Source organism: Erythrolamprus reginae, chromosome 6 (assembly GCF_031021105.1).
Source record: "Erythrolamprus reginae isolate rEryReg1 chromosome 6, rEryReg1.hap1, whole genome shotgun sequence".
In the NCBI taxonomy this organism is placed as follows: Eukaryota; Metazoa; Chordata; class Lepidosauria; order Squamata; family Dipsadidae; genus Erythrolamprus; species Erythrolamprus reginae.
The window spans coordinates 35,494,293-35,514,759 of record NC_091955.1 but is presented as its reverse complement, the minus strand read 5'-3'; the positions used below and the strand labels follow the sequence as shown (position 1 = coordinate 35,514,759).

The following is a 20,467-nucleotide window of genomic DNA, read 5'->3' as shown; positions in this document are numbered from 1 at the left end:
AAGTTATCCTGCCACGACATCTAGTGGAGTACAAGATATTAAATTTAAAAGTACATCCCATTTAAAAGAAATTTCAAGTTCTTTTTCAGATCAATTGAAATATGGAGAGCACGTTGTCCGTTACTATCCTTCAATTAAGCCACAAGTACCGCAAGCAAGCCAAGGTGCACAGATGCAACAGAACCAACGACCACAAGCTCCAGTTCTTCAAGTTCAACCGCCACCAGTCCAAGCACCCCAGATGCCACAACAAGCAGCCATGCCAGCTGCAATTCAAAGGCAACCTGTACTTTAGCAACATTGAAAGGTGAGTCAAGATTAAAGAATAATGGACAAAATTATAAAACTTGGTTGCATGAAATAAGACTGATTTTAATTGCTGAAGGAGTGGATCATATGGCTTTTGATCCACCCAATAGACAGTGGACTGATGAAGAAAGAGTTTCTAATACACGTGCAACACTCTTGATACTTATGTCTCTCGATACCGATTTGTCAGTTAGATTTCCACATGACATTACTGCAAATGATTTAATCATAGCTCTAGATGAACTTTATAGACCAGTTTGTTGTTCACTGAATTTTACACTACAAAATTAAAGCCTGGAGAGAAAATTGCTCCACACTTATCTAAGATGCTAGCAATGCAAAATGATCTAATAGAGCAAGGCTATCAAATTGATCAGCTGCAGGTAAATACAGCAATAATCACCTCCCTCAATCATGAATGGAAAGATGCTATTACAAAATATAATAACATAGCTCTAGCTCAACGCACAATGGCTAGAGTATGCAAATTGTTAATAGAAGAAGTGATTATGCAAAGTAGACTTAAAACTACAGCATCTGGATACAAACCTACAATGAGTAGAGGCTATCAACAAAGGGGCTACACTTCAAGATATTCAAGGCACAATCAGCCTAGAAGAAATGATTTTCAACGCTCTCAATCTGGTGATTCTCAACGCTCCCAATATCCTGCTCAGCCCAGAGGAACAGATCCTAGGGGTTCCAGAAGCAGAGGCTCCACCAACTAGAGATCATCTCAACGAGGTTCGAGAGGTGAGCCACGTCCTTACATCAATTCTTTCATCCTGAATAATGTTCCACAAAAGAGTCCACAGTACGACATTCAACATTTATGGGCATTAGACAGGGAGAAGCTTTTTACATCACCTACCAAAAGGAACTTTTCACAAAATTTTATAAGACTGATATCAAAGGACTGCATGCAGTATCAAACCACTTATGCAAAGTTGAAGGAGAAGGAACAGTCTACATAAAATAATTAGACCAACTCATCCCACGTGTTCTATATGTTCCACAAGCTACAAGCAACTTACTTAGCACATATCGCCTAAATGAAGACTTAGGTTCTGAAGTGACTTTTAAACTAAATGAAGGCTACATTGTCAAAAACGGAAGAGTAATTGCTACTGCTTTTCCAATCAGAGGTGTTTACTACTTAAAGCCAGATTCTCATGTAAAAGCTGATGTAATTATAAAAGTTCCAAAGGGCAAAAGCACAGGTCCAGAGAGAAAACCTGTTGCCACTATAGAAACAAAGGCTCCTAAAGCCAATGAGGTGCAAGAGGTTCCAAATGATGTTTCAAATGTTAAACCTGTATTAACAAACAAATATTTTCATTTCAGGTGTATTCACAGATGGCACCGTTGTTTGGGCCATGCATCTTACCCAGTCTGAATTTGTAAATGGTTTTAAGGTTGATAGTAATTGCAAAGTTCATTTAGACTGTTTGGTTTGTACCTTGTCCAAATCAAAAGCAGCACCTATCGCTAAGCATGGCACACGTTTGTCTACACGCATTTTTGATTTGGTTCATACCGACATTGTTGGTCCATTTCGGCCTACTAAAAGTAACTGTAAGTATTTTTTCACTATTATTTGTAGTTATTCTAGATATGGGTATGTGTACCTAATGAAACAAAAATCTGAGACCTTTCAGATCTTTAAAGACTTTGCTGCAGAAGTACTTGTCACGCTGAGGATTGACAGCCTCCAAAGACATTAAGAAACATCCAGTAGTTAGATAGTTAACTCTGTTTATTAATGTAGCTCCTCCCTCTCTATGATGTAACGGTGCTTTGCTCACTTCCTCCTCCTTGCAGGAAGAGACGAAGATGCCATACTCTTCTGGTCTTTGTCTTTTAGAGATGTAGACATATTTTCAGCCGCTCCCGGCTAAACTTATTTTTTCTACTTTTTATAATAAAAGTTTGATTCATTTTAACATGAATGCTTGTGCTTTAATATCCATTGACCTCCGGAAAGCCTTACTTCAGTTCTAGCGAACTGAGTACTCTGCTTGGTAAGATTTTCTGATCCAACATGGTACCGAGAGTTTGGTTCCTTATTAAAGCAACAAGAGCTTACATACCGTAAGCACACTGGCTGTTTCCCCGATCCCAGCTAAAAGGAAGAAAAATCCTTTAACTCAGAGTTACATCGATGCAATTTCCGACGGACAGCTAGCTGCCCTTAAAGACCTCATTCATACTACGGAAGAGAAAAGGAATTTCATCATGTCTCAGCAGCGTATGCTGGAACCCTCTGATGCTGATGATCCTCAACAAACTGTAAGTCACTCTTACATGATTGAGAAGGGGAATGGAGATGAAGTTAAAACAGTCCTTGGGGTCCCCATAGACACTACTTCTACTCAGCCGAGTGATGAAGAGGTAGAGGAGGAAACTCTAACTCAAACTCAAAGCCTCCAGTCATCAACTTTGCCTTTCAAAGCTACTGCTAAGACAAAGCACACTGATGATCAGGTCTCTCTGACTTCTATTCGAATTAAGGGAACCGCCTTGAATCTAGAAAGAATTGAGGAAATTATTGGAAAGCTTGAGAATGAAATTCGGAGTTTAGAGTTATTCTGTATTCACCTTGATAATCTACCTTGTGGCAAAAATATTGAGCAGCAAGATTCTTATTTTTGTTACCTGCAACAAGTGACTGAGTCAAGAAAAGAGTTAAGGGAATTAAAGAAATTGCAGTTAAAATTAATAACTGAAAAGATGGAGTGTGTTTCTCTGGCAAATCCTACGCATGCGCAATCCAAACAAGCTGATAGCGATGGAATTTCTTTGTCCTATCCAGCCGATGGCAGTCATGCGCAACACAGTCAAACCACCCACTCAATTTCTATGGATGACCCACTTAACACTGGGCACGCCTCAATAATCTCCCATTTCTACCCTGCTGCCACGTCACAAAGAGAAGCCTTTCCTTTACAAGCTAAAAGAGAAGGGGGGGTTGAATTCCCCACAGCAGTTGCAAGCGAAAGGAGGGAGGATTCCCCCACAGCAGTTGCAAGATAAAGGGGGGGTATTTTACCCACCGCAGCAAGTTACGCAACAGCGGCCACTATGTAGCTGGGTGTGGTTTGATGGCTCAGCAATTGCCTGCTGTGTAGAAACCTCCTGGTGAGTCAGTGGGGTAACACCTGGGGTCGTTGATGTAACTGAGGTATGCTGATTGGTTAATGGTTGTAGATTAGGCGTGATATCCTGAGTAGTTGGAGCTTGCAAGCTACTTGATTGTTTTGCAAGCCTGCAAGCTCCAACTACTCAGGATATCATGCCTAATCTACAACCATTAACTAATCAGCATACCTCAGTTACATCAACGACCCCAGGTGTTACCCCACTGACTCACTAGGAAGTTTCTACACAGCAGGCAAATGCTGAGCCATCAAACCACACCCAGCCACCAGTATTTATAGAAGGAAGGCAGCTCAGGTCTCGCTGTGTTCACCCTAGAACAAGGACAGAAACACCAGACTGAAGATGACGAGTGGGACCTCGTCGAAACGTCGCCAGAAATTTCCAAATCCTACATGGGAAGAAACCCGAATATACCAAGACCATCATACCTGTACCCATGAAAATCTACGAAAACACACACACACACACACACACACACATATATATATATGTAGATTGTTCTGAGTTCGGGTTTTGCCCTGTGTAATATTTTGCATGTTTATGCGACGTTTCGGCGAAATCACATTCACCATCATCAGGCTGAAGTTTCCAAGCTTCGTGCTGTTGTAAAATGGAATGTTTGCAACTGTCATTTCTTCCTAGTATATAGTGTGGGGGTGGAGATTTGGTTTGAATGTAGCAAATAGATTGGGTGATTATGTTTCAGTGATCTGATTGGTTGGTGTAATCATAATTATTATAAGGATTGACATGGTGATTTTTTTGAAGTGTTTTTGTTTAAGGCTGGTTTCCAAATTTCCAAATTCCAAATTCATAATTATTAGAAGGATTGACATGGTGATTTTTATGAGGTGTTTTTTTTTGTTTAAGGCTGGTTTCCAAATTTCTGGTAGGCGGGACGTGTCATCTCTTTTATTTATGCAAAGGGGGCTCCTCTCAATTTCTATGGCTTCTAGAGCAATTCTTCTATATAAATTCTCTGTTTTGTGAAGTAATTTAGTTTTTTCAAAGTCAATTTCGTGCCCTGTTTTTTTAATGTGCTGGACAAGGGAGGAAGTCTTTTCTTCTTTTTTAACTGCATTCACATGTTCTGCAAGGCGTGCACTTACTCTTCGGTTGGTTTGTCCAATGTATGTGGCTGCACATGTTTTGCAAGGGATTTCATAGATTCCTTGGTATTCCAATTGGATTTTATCTTTGGGGCTCCTTAGGATATTAGATATTTTTTGGTTGGTGCAAAATGAAGTTTTGATGTTATGTTTGTGCAGAATTTTACTAATTTTGTCTGTGGTGCCCTTGATGTAAAGGGCACCACAGACAAAATTAGTAAAATTCTGCACAAACATAACATCAAAACTTCATTTTGCACCAACCAAAAAATATCTAATATCCTAAGGAGCCCCAAAGATAAAATCCAATTGGAATACCAAGGAATCTATGAAATCCCTTGCAAAACATGTGCAGCCACATACATTGGACAAACCAACCGAAGAGTAAGTGCACGCCTTGCAGAACATGTGAATGCAGTTAAAAAAGAAGAAAAGACTTCCTCCCTTGTCCAGCACATTAAAAAAACAGGGCACGAAATTGACTTTGAAAAAACTAAATTACTTCACAAAACAGAGAATTTATATAGAAGAATTGCTCTAGAAGCCATAGAAATTGAGAGGAGCCCCCTTTGCATAAATAAAAGAGATGACACGTCCCGCCTACCAGAAATTTGGAAACCAGCCTTAAACAAAAAAAACACCTCATAAAAATCACCATGTCAATCCTTCTAATAATTATGAATTTGGAATTTTGAAATTTGGAAACCAGCCTTAAACAAAAACACTTCAAAAAAATCACCATGTCAATCCTTCTAATAATTATGATTACACCAACCAATCAGATCACTGAAACATAATCACCCAATCTATTTGCTACATTCAAACCAAATCTCCACCCCCACACTATATACTAGGAAGAAATGACAGTTGCAAACATTCCATTTTACAACAGCACGAAGCTTGGAAACTTCAGCCTGATGATGGTGAATGTGATTTCGCCGAAACGTCGCATAAACATGCAAAATATTACACAGGGCAAAACCCGAACTCAGAACAATCTACATACATATACCCGTGAAAATTTACAAAAACAAATATATACACACACACACACACACACACACACACACACATTTATTTATTTATTTATATATGACACTTTATAGAAAACAATAAAAAAGACATGAGTTAAAAGGGAAACAATCATGTGAACATAAGAAAAAAAATGTGTATTATTGTCAGTAATATCACTGGCAATATTTAATCAGATTTTATGTTATGTAACCATTTTATAGCAAATATATATTCCACAGAAACTATAGTGTGAGCTAAAGGGAAATTTACAATTATATTAGGTTTATCTATCCATGATACATTTGAAATCATACTTCACACTAAGCAACTGTAAATTTTAACAATTGTTTAAAATAAAATAATAATGCATCATTATTAGGATCCCAGGGCACAAACCATTGTCTATTATAAGTTGCAATATTGTGCTCATTCTAAATAAAAAACAAGGACTTAACACACTATAAGCGTCCCTATCTCTATGAGGTCTATTGGTTATTAGATCCATTAGCTAACACTTTTGTGAGATCCAGTAAAGGGAGTAAGAATTTTCTGTATCCATATATCAAAACCACATGTCCAGTGATTTAGACCCAGATTAAAAGCATTCAATACCAACAACAACATTAAATACATCTGGGACTATATTTATAGACTTCAAGATTTAGTGTTAAAAAGTCAGAATTACTTTGTTATCCAGTTAATACAAGAACTGATGAAGCTGTATATTTCTTCATTCTTTATTAAAAAGAAGGTGCTACCTGATTGGTCGATTCTCTTTACTATCATAAAGTGAGAAGATTACTTCTAGTTCTTCTCCTAGATTGGAACACACCAAACTCTTCATCTGTACAAAGAGATGGTGGCTGCTTGCTGGGATTGGTGTCTCTTTTTTGCGATGACGATGCTCCATCTAAGTAGAGAGTGCCACACAAAATCAAACCAGTTTATGCTTTTTTAAATTCATGAAATATAAACATACAGGAAGGCATTATATTGCTCATAACTTTATTTTTATCGAATACTTGTAATATAAATTGTTTCTTGTGAGACAATACTAGACAACATCTTGTTTCTAGATTCATTAGTCAATTATTTCAGATAAACACAAAGGTCACTTTTTCACATATGCATTACATTTTAGCACTCTTTCCCAGAAACCTGAGGATAAAGAGGGAGGCTAGGGGAGGGAGAGAGAGAGGGAGAGAGGGGGGGGGGAGAGAGAGAGAGATTGCAATACAGCAGCATTCCCCCATAAATAAAGTGAGTTACTTGCTTACCAATCGGTACAACTCTGTAATACTGATTTCCTCTGGATCCACCATTGCATATTCTTTTCTTGGAACCAAATCTAACCCTAGCTGTCTGTAAATGTGTACAAAAAGTCTAATTAGAAGAATGGTTTAAAATTGTTAGTTAAAATATATAGAAAATATACAGTTTAAATTTAAAGCAATCTGTCATTCTTGTTACCATTATCCCTGCACATTTAACAGAAAAATATACAATGTACCATGTATGATTACTGCAAATTACAGATAATAAAAAGAACAATAGAACACATTTCTGCCATTTCTATTGCATGGTTTTATTCTTTATTCACTCTCTACCTATTATCTAAATTTAAAAATTATGTGCTAAAACACCAGTAGGGATTAATAGCAAATAATTCACATTGTTGACAACACAGTCCAGGAAAAGAACAGCTTAGGAAAGCAAAATAGGCTATGTTTTTATCCTGAAATCAGTGTAAAAGTTAGAATTAAAACAAAGGGCTGCTTTCAACTAAAGCCCGCGCCTTGCCAGTTTCCAATATTCATAAGGGTTGTGGAAAAGTTTAAAAAACAGCTAGTTTGCAACATTTGTGAAAAACTGCAACTTCTTCCACCCATTTATTTATCCCTGGAAGATATATTTATATGTTCTATACATCTATCTACATCTTTCACACGCACACACACACACACACACACACACACATACGTCCTTGCTCCCGACCCACATGCAAGGGGAGTGGCGCTCTTCTGAGGATCCAAGGCCTATACCTCGGCAGGCCCCAGGACAGGCTCTGGTTCAGTTGCCCAGCCAACCACCAGGTAGATAGAGGTGGTGGAAACAAACAAGGTGGGAGAACCAAAGAGATGGGAGAGGGTGCAATTCTCTCCAGAAGAGCTGCAAAACTGTGTGTGTGTGTGTGTTACTAATCCTTATTGGGGGGGAATGACAAACAAACAACATGAGGGAAAAGCAAGGATTGGAAACGAGGATATCCTGGCAGTCCAGAGCCCCGGCAGGCTGGCGTCGATGGACAGGTGAGCAGAGAAGACAGTAAGTCCCAGGGTGCCGAGTCCTGCATCCCTGGGCCTGGCAGAGTGACACACTTGGCTGCCCGGCGCGCGTCCGATCCCGGATGAAGGATTCACAATTTTCACAGAAGAGCAATAATTGATTCATCCCATCTTCCTGTCAGCACTTTTTGAAAAACCTTTAAAAAGGAAATGGTTCTAAATATGCTATTAAAATGGCTTTGCATGCTGTACTTTGGTCCATAGAACAAGTCGAATTCTTACCTTTATATCATTATAAAAAGTGCACGGAGGTGGGAATTCTCCTTTGCCCCTTCTCAAGGCAATGTTTGTGTCTCCTTGGATCCAGCATGGGGGATGGGTAGCTTCCTGGGGGGAGGGCGCAGGGGGAGTGACAGGATTTCTGCAAGGGACCTCCTCTGCTTATCCCCCTAACCTAAGTCCCCCCCCACTTTAAAGGTGGGGTGCAGTTAAATGCAAGAGAAATACTTGCTCTTGCTGTGGGAGCCTGCAGGGAGAGAAGGGCGCCTCCCCCCCCCTGAATCACCATGTGAGTGGGGCCAGGCTGGCACTCACAGCACCCAGAGTTGCTTCTTCAGCTGCCCAGTGGTGGGTATCATTGCCTCAGTCATTGTTTCAGAGTCCCCCCCCCTCACGCAGTTCCCGGAAGAGGCTGCTGTTGTGCAAACCAGGCCCATTGTGTCGCAAACAGAGGCTGGTCTGTCTCTGCCTCAGCTCTGGATCCTGCCAGGAATCCCTTCATTGTACCAGCTGCTTCCATCCTATAGCCCAGAGCTGCCCCGATCTCCCCCAAGGCCTGGAAGGAGGATGGGGGGGCTGGGGGGGGACATAGGACTTCTGCCTCACCCAAGACTTAGAAGCAGCCTGTGTGGGCCTCTCCCAGTGGCCTGGTGGGTTGCCCCTGAAGCACAGTGCACAGGCTTCAGAGAGGGATCGGTCCCCAATCGCGTCCCGATTCCTCTCCCCTGGCAGATGGGCGGGGGCTCCTGTCGCTCCTCATTCCTGAGCCCCACACCTTACCTTCCCTGCTGGTAGACCAGCTGCTTCCCTGAGCAGTCTTGGGCGGCCAGAGAGATTTGGAGAGGGCGGCAGGATGGCTGGAGGTTTCCTGGTTTGGTGCAGTGCCTGACCAATACCCCTCCTGCTGAGGCTGCCCCTTTACTTGGATCGGGCTGGCCGGCGAGGCTGCTGCAGCCCCCGGCGGCCTTTCGAGTGAGCTGCTCTCGTGCCCGAGAAGATGCTGGGCACCAGCTTCTTGAAGCACTCCAAGTTGGGGCGTGATATGCTGAGGCTAAACTGCTTGTAGGCAAGAGGGATGAGCTTCCTGGGCAGGTGGAGGAGGATTCAAAAAACAACAGAAGTCGCAAAGCTTTCTCAGCAATTGCAGGATATTCGTTTTCAACCAACAACCAAAAGGTATCCATGTTGAGCTCTGCATGTTTGAGTTTAAGCATTCTGTCACTTGCAATGCTAGCCAGTTCCTCTTCCTCTTTCAAAGTAAACTATCCTTCACACGATTCAAACTCAATGAATGGATTCCTAACCCAGTCATACTGGTCAACAGATATTGCTGGACAGACTTTCCATGTGGTGGATGACCAAGAATGTCTTGGTGGTTGGTGAGCTTAATGTTGGGAAACATTTCCAAATTCCCAGCAGCTGCGCACTTCTTCCACAGCAACAGTTTTATTCTGAAAAGCATTTATTTTGTCACCTGAATACAAGATGTTTTCATTTCTGCCTTGCAAACCACTGTTCAGAATGTTGTGTTCTTGAAATATATCAGCCAGATCAGCTACTTTAGAAGACCAGCTCTCATTGCTCAGAGCATTTTCAAACTCCTTCAGGTTTTCACTGGAACAGAACACCAAAAGTTCCTCTCTCAGCTCGTATAAACGAGATAGTACTTTTCCACGAGACAGCCAACATACTGTTGGATGAGTGTTATATGGTCCACTTCCATGCTTTGATGAAGTTTAGCAAACAAGCAACATTTAAGAGGTCTCATTTTTATGTTTCATCTGAACTATTCTCACCACCTTGTCCAGCACTGATTTTAAATCTTCTCCCACTGTTTTAGCAACCAGTGCTTCTCTGTGTATGAAGCAGTAGGTGGCCACGATATCTGGATAAATCTGTCGCACCAGTGACACAAAACCTTTGATGTTTCCCGTCATTGCAGGAGAACCATCTGTACAAATGCTGATGCAGTTTTTACATGACAAGTCACCAGACTGCAAATATGCACTGATTATGTCATATACATCTTCTCCTCTCCTTGTTTCTGACAACTCTTTACAGCAGAAGTCCTCAACAATAGCACCATTGTCAATAAAACGTACAAACCCCAGCAGCTGTGCTTTACTACTGACATCGGTGCTCTCATCCACATGAAGTGCAAACAATCCGCGATTCTTAATCTTCGACAGAACATTACTTTCAATGTCAGTTGACATGTCTGCTATATGCCTGCAGGGTCTGATGGCTGCAGCAGCAGGAATTATTCCCTCTCTCTTGGGAATGTCCCTGAATTCCCATTGCCCGGGGGTTCTGGTCCTTTTGGACCAGACCGGATATCTCCTGCAGGGATGCTGCCAGAAGCCTGGCAGGGGCTGGCATGCCCTGCCGGGTGAACTGGCTTGTCTCACACTGACAGTGGTGAAGCCGGACTGGCAGCCATGCCTGTGCCGACACAGCTGCGGAAAAAACGCGATGCCGGGATGGTAGCCAAATGATTACATCTGGAAAGAGAATTGGAGGAGTTACTTACAGAGGGAAAGAATGGATTTCTTGTCTATGGTGGTAAGTAGAGAGTGCCTGAATGGAATTTTAGACTTTTGTTTTTGTGCTTGGTTGCTGGACGGAGGTAAAATGGCCTGAGATTGAAGAAGGCAGCTATCTGTGCGACATGACATTTCAGCGGAAGCTTTGAAAAGTAATGAATTGCCCATCATTCGATTCTTTCTAGCTATCTAATTGGTCCTTCTTTGAAATTTGCCTTTTGGAATTTGGAACCTTAAATTTCTGCTGTGGAAGCTTTATTTTTCTTTTCCTTTATAAACAAAGAGAAACATAATACCGGAAGAACAAGTCACTAAAAAAACGGAAGGATCTATAAAAGAGCTATCCAGAAAAGACTTGGAAAATTGATTATCTAGCGACATTGTGTGGCCGGAAGAAATATAGCAGTTAGCTATATGTCTAAAACTTTGATAGCTTGGCTATGAGAAGATGGATCAGCTAATGCATGGAAGGAGAAAAATGTTCAAGATGAAATTGACTGAATTGAACCGATTTGAACTGATTTGATCTGATTGGACTGTTTGATTTGACTGAAATTACATTTGGACTGCCTGATTTGTTGAAATCACATTGAATAATATAATTTTAAATTAAATAAGAATTAAATACTTTAAGAAAATTAAAATACTTTTAAGAAAATCCAGAAGATACTAAAAGCTATCAGCACTTTCTTTTTCTCTTCTCTCACAAAGTTATAACTTATAAAAAGAATTGAATATGCATAATGAATTGGTTTTATTAATATTTTAATCTTACGGGTGTTTACTAATGAAAATACATATACTCTATACATATATACAAATATATAAGCAAGTGATATAAAGTGTAAAATGGAAGAATTGTACAAGAGGAGAAAATTTAATGGCTTATAAATGAGAAAATTGAAAATAGCTTTGATTATTGTGCGTAATATAGATGAGATATTTGATAATAATTATGATTATTTTAGGATGATTTTCTTTTTCTCTTTTCTTTTTTTGTTCTTTTCTCTCTCTTTTTTCTTCTGATTGATTGAATTATAAATTGCCTATCTGATTTATGGTGATAAATAAAATAGGAGGAAGGGGGGGAAGGAAAGTGAGATATAATACCAGGAGTAGGATTAATATGGGATAATAATCAGCACTAATTATGTTAGGCATCATAAGGCAAGACAGAGGAAACAAGGAAGAGTCAAAAGGACACAAAACCTTTGATGTTTCCCATCATTGCAGGAGTGCCATCTGTACAAATGCTGATGCAGCTTTTACATGACAAGTCACCGGACTGCAAATATGCACTGATAACATCATATACATCTTCTCCTCTCGTTGTTTCCAACAACTCTTTACAGCAGAAATCCTCAACAATAGCACCATTGTCAATAAAACGTACAAACCCCAGCAGCTGTGCTTTACCACTGACATTAGTGCTCTCATCCACCTGAAGTGCGAACAATCCGCGATTCTTAATCTTCAACAGGATATTACTTTCAATGTCAGTTGACATGTCTGCTGTATGCCTGCTTATCATATTGTCTGACAGTGGAATCTTATTGATTTCAGATATGGCATTTTGTCCAAACATAATTTTAACCATCTCTTGGCATGCTGGTAAAATTACGGTTTCAGCGATAGTATGCGATTTCATTTTCTTAGCTACAATCTCTGCAACAGCATAGGTTGCTTCTTGAGCTTTCTCATTAATATTGACTTTTTTCTCAAATGTTGCTGCTTGTTTTTTGTTCAAGTTTAGTACTCTCTCAAAGTACGCAACATCTTTCTTTGCTGCATCAGGATGTAATGTAGTTAAGTGTCGTTTCAATTTAGCCAGCGCCATGGCACTGTTAGCAAGCTGTTCCCCGCAAACAATGCAAAGAGGCGATGGACAGTCTGCATCTCCTGTCCAAGTGAATCCCATAGTTAAATAATTGTTACTGTACTGATGAATCTTACAACAAGAATCGACAGCATCAATTTTCTGCACTGTTGGCTCTGTGAATTCGGATGCAATCTCAGGCGATTGCTCAGTAACATTAGCTTAATCTAACTTTCATTTTTTTAAATAAATCGGTCCATGTTAGCGGTAAAAATACATTTAGATTAAAAGTATATTGTAAATATACACCGGCGTACAGTCTAACAATGAAACGGAAGTAGTATGAAGGTAAACAAGTGCAACAACTAATAACCGCATAGCTCAGTTTTGCCCTAATTTTTTTAATTTTTTTTTTTCTTATTAAGTCGCAGAACCCCTGGCTGGCACTTGCGGAACCCTGGTTCAAAAACAATGGCATATAGTAAGCATAAACACATGAAGAAATACCTGTCTATCATAAAAATTCGAACAGTGGATGGATTTACTCAAGGTTTTCAAGCAAATATTCAGATAACAGCAAAGATTTCTTGAATGCTTTGAGCCAGTGGGTACTTTTCTTACTTTGTACCTTTTTCTGACTCTATTGCAATAGAAATTCATCTCATTCAGTGCAGCAAAACAAAACAAATTTAGATGCAATGTCAGCCAAAAGCAATAGAAGCACTAACAATATTTATTTTTGAAAATTAAATAAGCAAATCTTTGAGTCAGCTCTAATAGAGTGTTTCTCTTCACCTAGGGACATTTAAGGAACATTTGCTCTTGACACAATCCCACAATATAGATAGCCCTCCAGTTACAAATACAATTGGGACCAGAATCTTGGATGTTGAGCAAAGTGATCATTAAATGAATGTGACTCAATGACTGAATCTTGGTTGTGGTCATTAAGCAGACAGAACAGAATAGCTACAAGCTGAGTTCAGCTCTCCTCCAGGCACAGAAGGAAACAGTTCCATCAGGATTTAAGATCAGAGCTTGGATCTTCAGGATCTCAACTTTGTTTTTCCACTGTCCAGGATACGTTTGACTCCCCAAGAGGAGTTTATCTCCCCTCAATGCATTGGAAGGAAATGCTCTGATGGATTGCAATAATAGAGGTTGGATCTTCAGGATATGAGCTCCATTTCTCCATTCTGATGAAAGAATTCAGCAAGTCTTTCAGCCAGCCCCCAGACACAATAGAGTAGCAAGCCACACAATTTGCAAGCTTCCATTTTGGCCTCGGCATTGATTTTCTGGGGAAGCCAATAGATGGTGACTGCAAATGGTCATCACATGAGGAGCATCCAGATCACAATTATGTGACAGGGGAGGGGGGATACAGTAATCCCACAGTCATTGAAGCAGGTTTTGGTGCTTTGGGCAGTGTGGGCAGGTGCCAAATCCTGCTGGAAAATTTAAGTCACAATCCCGATAAAATGCATATGCAGATGGAAGTGTGGAGCACACCAAAATCTACCAGTAGATGGTTGCATTGATCCTGGACTTAATGAAGCATAGTGGATGAATATCAGCAGATGATATGGTTCCCTAAATCAACACAGATTGCGGAAACATTACACTGGACCTCAAGCATCTTGCAGTGTGTGCCTCTCCATTCCTCCTCCTTATTCTGTGTCCTTGGTTGCCAAATGAGATGCAAAGGTTTCCACAGTCTGTGTTGATTTGGGAGCCATGTCATCTGCATATGAGCTTTATTGGTCAGCTCCTGCTATCTCTCTGGAACATCCAAACCATAACACAATGCCATTCTATGTTACTGAACAAAGAAGGGTATAAATTCAGGCAATTGGCAGCATTCAAAAAACTACAGGGCTTTTCTTACCATTTCTTTTTGCCTGGAGCCTTCACAATTTAAGACAAACATCTTCTGATCTCAAATAGACAGAAGGGCAAATAAAAACTGTCTTACACTTAAACAACAAGTTTTACTAGAAATTTATTGAGTATAAACAACCAAAGGATATCAATAAAGATTTTTTAAACTTCTTACTGAAAAGCTGCTTATTCTTTATGTTACACAAGCTATCACCACACAGCAAAATCCACTACCTTTTGCAATAAACATTAAAATAATAATGAATGACAACCAATGTAACAGTTTTATCAATTGACTTTTACTCACTCATTGCCCCAGTCTAAGCGAGCAGTAATGTGCCTTTTTACATCCTTCATCCGGTCATGGGTCAGATGGCCCACCAGCACCTGCCGTCGCAGATCTAGGATTTCATTCATTACGTGCCACAGTCGGTGAAATAGATCATCTTCATTTCTCTGTCAAATACAGAAACTAATTTTCAGATTATCAAAATCATATAATTTATTCAAATCTGTTTCTGTTCTAGAATATAATCCAGGAAAAGAGGGAAAACCATGTTTATTGAGATGGAAATAGTCAAACTAAGTTAATCTTTTCTTTTTAAAAATCCTCCTTTGTTTAAATACACATTTATGGGTGTGTAGTTTGCTTTGATATTGGGTTTCTTCTTATTTGTAGGCAAATAAAAGGAAGACTATTCCACAAATAAGTCCCTTTCCTCTCCTCTCTCCTCCCCTTTTCTTCCTCCTTTTCCTCACTATCTTAAAAAATTATTTCCTCATTTATTTACTTCAGAACAGATAAAATTAATATAATGGTGAACCTATGGCACATGTGCCCAAAGCGGCACACAACACCATATCACCTGGCACACACAGCCTTGCCTATTTGTCCTCGAGGTTGCTGGTGCATATGCATATGCAATGATCAGCTGTCCTTCACATGCACCAGTGCTGAAAACTGGTGTACACATGCGCACCAGCTAGCTGATCATCGAGCACACTAGAACTCAGAAGTTTGACTTTTTCGGAGTGCAGTCCTGACAAGCGCACGTGTGTGCACACACACAACATTTCCATATGACTTTTTCAGCAGTTGGTACTGAAAAGGTTTGCCATCACTGTTATAGAAGGTGACTGCTATAGAAGGTGTCAAGTATGTTACGCATTGCAACTCTTTTGATGATTGATATTAGTTACTAACAAAATACCATATTTTATTCATTGAAAGTTAGATGGTACACTATATTGTTTGAATGTATGTTGAGAGAAAAAATTTAAAAAAATTTACACCCCCACAAAAAAGTCCTTCCTTCTTCCGTCCCTCCATTCATTTCATTCTTCCTTCCTTCCTTCTTTCCCTCCCTCCTTCCCCCTCTATTTCTCTTTCCTTCCTTCCTTGTTCCCTCAATTTCTCCTTCCTTCCTTCCCTCCTTCCTCTCCACTTCTCTCTTCCCTCTTTTTTCCTTCTCTCCCCTTCTCTCTCATTTGTTTCTTTTGCCTCTCCCTCGTTCTTTCCCTCCATCATTTTTTCATTTTTCTCTTTCTCTTTTCCTCTCTCTCACATTCCCTCCCCCTCTCACTCCCCACCCCCTCTTCCCTTCTGTCTCTCTGCCTCCATCTCTGTCTGAGCCAATAGGGAGGGAAGGTAGGGTGGTATTTCTCCCAAATTCCTGGCTTGAGGCAAGTCTAAAAGCCCAAGAAGAACTGGCAGAAGGCTTACATATAATAGACTTTGAGCAGCTGAAGAAAAAAAAAAGTGGTGTGCTTCGCCCTCCTTAAGAGAGCCTTCAGAGTTACCGAGTGCCCTTCTCCCATTCGGAACCCTTTGGCAATCGCCACCCTGCTTCGCAAAAGGCAACTACTTTAAAACTTCCTGCCCCGGCACCCGATTCAAGGCAATGCAGCCTCACTCGCCCTGCAGAGTGCTCAGGTACAAATCCAAGACGGCCAGCGCCCTCTCAGACCCGTTCTCGCACATGCTTTTCTAGCCTCCCCCTCGGGCATGTACCTCGAAGGCGGCAATCTGAAGGGGTGGCTGCAGGACACGTGAAGCGGGAGTCCGCTCGATGGAACAAAAGCAGCCCTGTCTGCAACGGCCGCTCGGCCTTAGAGGGAACACTGGCGGGCGGGCCAGTCACAGACAGCTGGTGGGTCGGATGCGACCCGCAGGACACCCCTTGCCCAAGTCTGCTCTAATATATGCCTTAAGGGTGTCCCATAATATTTGTTTTGTTGTAGGCTGTTTTTTGTTTTTACTTGAAAATATCTCTATTTCTTTGTTAATCATTTTTTCATAATTTTCATCTAGAAGTAATTTTGTGTTGAAGGTCCATCGCCTAAATTTTTTCTTATCACCCTGCTAGGTTATCAAAATAGGATTGTGGTCTGCCCATATGTTTGGTTCTATTTCTATTGATTTTATTCTGTTATACATTTTTTTGTTAATCCAGGCCATGTCAATTCTTGAGAAAGAATTGTGCGGTTTAGAATGGAATTTGTATTGCTTTTGTGTTGGGTGTCTAGTTTTCCAAATATCAGTTAGATATAATTCATCTACCATGTTGTTAAAAGTCATGGGGGGAGGTCTTTTCATTTTATTTTTCCCAACAGCCCTATAATTCATTTTTAAATTGACCATTCCATTAAAGTCTCCAACAATACAAATACTTTTGGTGTTTATGTGAGACAGTATCACATGTATTAAAAAAAGAAATTGTTTTTGGTTTGGAGCACAGATATTGACTAAAATCAGTTTCTCTCCCAAAAGTTCAATCTCAGTGATTATATATCTACCTTTTGAGTCTGTGTGTAAATCTCGGGGTTTTAGTTCTTTTTTAACATAGGTAGCAACTCCTCTTTTAGAAACATAGAAACATAGAAGTCTGACGGCAGAAAAAGACCTCATGGTCCATCTAGTCTGCCCTTATACTATTTTATGTATTTTATCTTAGGATGGATATATGTTTATCCCAGGCATGTTTAAATTCAGTTACTGTGGATTTATCTACCACGTCTGCTGGAAGTTTGTTCCAAGGATCTACTACTCTTTCAGTAAAATAATATTTTCTCATGTTGCTTTTGATCTTTCCCCCAACTAACTTCAAATTGTGTCCCCTTGTTCTTGTGTTCACTTTCGTATTAAAAACACTTCCCTCCTGGACCTTATTTAACCCTTTAATATATTTAAATGTTTCGATTGTGTCCCCCTTTTCCTTCTTTCCTCCAGACTATACAGATTGAGTTCATGAAGTCTTTCCTGATACGTTTTATGCTTAAGACCTTCCAACATTCTTGTAGCCCATCTTTGGACCCGTTCAATTTTGTCAATATCTTTTTGTAGGTGAGGTCTCCAGAACTGAACACAGTATTCCAAATGTGGTCTCACCAGCATTCTATATAGCGGGATCATAATCTCCCTCTTCCTGCTTGTTATACCTCTAACTATGCAGCCAAGCATCCTACTTGCTTTCTCTACCGCCTGACTGCACTGTTCACCCATTTTGAGACTGTCAGAAATCACTATCCCTAAATCCTTTTCTTCTGAAGTATTCGCTAACACAGAACTGCCAATACAATACTCAGATTGATGATTCCTTTTCCCCAAGTGCATTATTTTACATTTGGAAACATGAAACTGCAGTTTCCATTGCTTTGACCATTTATCTAGTAAAGCTAAATCATTTACCATATTACAGACGCCTCCAGGAATATCAACCCTATTGCACACTTTAGAGTCATCGGCAAATAGGCAAACCTTCCCTACCAAACCTTCCCCTATGTCACTCACAAACATATTAAAAAGAATAGGACCCAGAACAGACCCTTGTGGCACACCGCTTGTAACCTGACTCTGCTCAGAATACTCGCCGTTAACAATAACTCTCTGATGTCTACGCTTCAGCCAGCTGCAAATCCATTGAACTATCCAGGGATTAAGTCCAATCTTCACTAATGTATCTATCAGCTCTTTATGTGGAACCGTATCAAAGGCTTTGCTGAAGTCCAGGTAGGCAATATCCACGGCACCACCTTCATCCAACACCTTTGTGACATAGTCAAAGAAATCAATGAGATTAGTCTGACATGATTTGCCTTCAGTAAAGCCATGCTGATTTGGGTCCAAAAAGTTATTGTTTTTTAGGTGCTGATTTATCCTCTTTTTGAGTAGAGTCTCCATCATTTTAACTACCACTGATGTCAAGCTAACTGGCCTGTAGTTACCAGCTTCTTCTCTACTGCCCTTCTTGTGGATAGGCACAACACTGGCCATTCTCCAATCCTCCGGAACTTCTCCTGTTAACAGGGATTGGTTAAACAAATCAGTCAGGGGGGTAGCAATGACAGATCTGAGTTCTTTAAGAACTCTGGGGTGGATGCCATCTGGACCCATTGCCTTATTTATCTTTAATCGTTCAAGTTCTTCTAAGACATCGGCTTCTAAGATCACTGGAGCTGAATCCGTACAGCTGGAAGCAATGCTATATCCCTCTATAGTATTATTTTGTAAGGTGTCTTTTGAGAAAACTGAACAGAAGTAGCTATTGAAATGGTCAGCGATCTCCTTATTCCCATTAATGCATGTATTATTCCTGGTACTAAGCTTCGTGATGCCGCAGTTTTTCTTCTTCTTATCACTAATATATCTGAAGAAGGTTTTATCCCCCCTTTCCCCCCCGTCATCTAGTGACGCATATAATTCGCACAGTTTGGTGTATTCTAAGTATTTTCTATGTGCTTATTTTATGTGTACTTCTTGTATACAGACTATTTGTGCTCTCCGTTGGAGTAATTTTGAGAAAAAAATTCTTCTCTTGAAAGTGTTATTGAGTCCATTGATGTTAATCAAAATTAATTTAAATTCATGTTGCATTTTGGTCCAGAGGAATTCCTCTAGGTTTCCTTTTATTTATTTGCTGTGCTGCTGTCTGTGATCTTGTTTTGGCTCCTTCTTCCTTTTCCCTGTCCCCCTCCCCTTCTAGTATCCCTGTTGCACCCCCTCTCTCCTGTCTTGGTTCAAATTCTTCCTCTTTGTTTAATTCTGTTCGATCTCCACTTTCTAGTTCCAGGTCTAGGTTTGCCATTTGTTCGTATACTTCCTGTGTGCGTTCTAGAGTGTCTACTTTAATTCTTCTACTCTCTAAATTTATCACCATTCCCTCTGGTATCATCCATCTGAAAGTTATTTCATTTTTATTTCATAAAGAGGCCAATGTTTTGTAGTCCCTTCTTTCACAAACTATTTTTGGGATTTGTTTTAAAATATTTAGTTCCCTGCCCTTATATGTTAATTTTTAGTTTTAGTTATTTCTTTTAATATTAGATTTGTGCTACTATAATATTGTTTTTATCATTGTTGTGAGCCGCCCCGAGTCTTCGGAGAGGGGCGGCATACAAGTCTAATAAATTATTATTATTATTATTATTATTATTATTATTATTATTATTATTATTACTACTACTACTACTATCTTGGGAAACAGCATGGACTTTGTCTCTGATATTTTTTCTGGTGAATCTTATGTGAACCACTCTTGGGAGTTGGTGTTTTCGGGCATAATTAGTCTGGATTCAGTACACTTCGTTGATATTGTTGATTAGGTCCTCCCGGTTCTGTTGTAGGATTCCTGCCATTATTGTTAACATTACTTCTCCTAGGTTCTCTCTCTCAGATTCCACTATACTCTGAAATCTAAGGAAGTATGCTGATCATTCTATCTCGAGATGAATCAGGGAGTTTTTGAGTTCTCTGTTGGATTCTTTAGGTTTCTGGTCCACATACTCAATTTTTTTCTCATTCTGTTCTATTTTCTTTTCAACTATGGTTATTTTTTGTTCATTTTTTTGTGTACCTATTTGGGCCGTCTCTAATCTATTTTCCAATCTCAAAATGTCTGATTTCAGTTCTGTATGATTATTTGTAATTAATTCTTGGAGTTTCAACATCATCTCCTGCATCGTGTTTAGCGTATTGTTCATGTTTTGCATCAGTGCCACTCCTCCCTTGTCTTTTTCTGTAGATATCATTTCATCTACTTGGTGCTGGGGATGTTGATTGGGGTTGTAACAGAT

General features: G+C 39.9%; 1 protein-coding gene across 1 annotated transcript in view; it reads right to left on the bottom strand.

The window, feature by feature from the left end:
- The window catches only part of DOCK4 (dedicator of cytokinesis 4), an 826,344-nt gene that overhangs the window by 665,863 nt on the left and 140,014 nt on the right, over positions 1-20,467 (bottom strand). The window contains exons 7-9 of the mRNA XM_070755516.1: positions 14,703-14,851; positions 6,869-6,953; positions 6,350-6,501 (exon numbers count right to left, since the gene is read on the bottom strand). Of these exons, the coding sequence (XP_070611617.1) occupies positions 6,350-6,501; positions 6,869-6,953; positions 14,703-14,851 (386 nt within the window). The remainder of the gene's footprint in view (positions 1-6,349; positions 6,502-6,868; positions 6,954-14,702; positions 14,852-20,467) is intronic.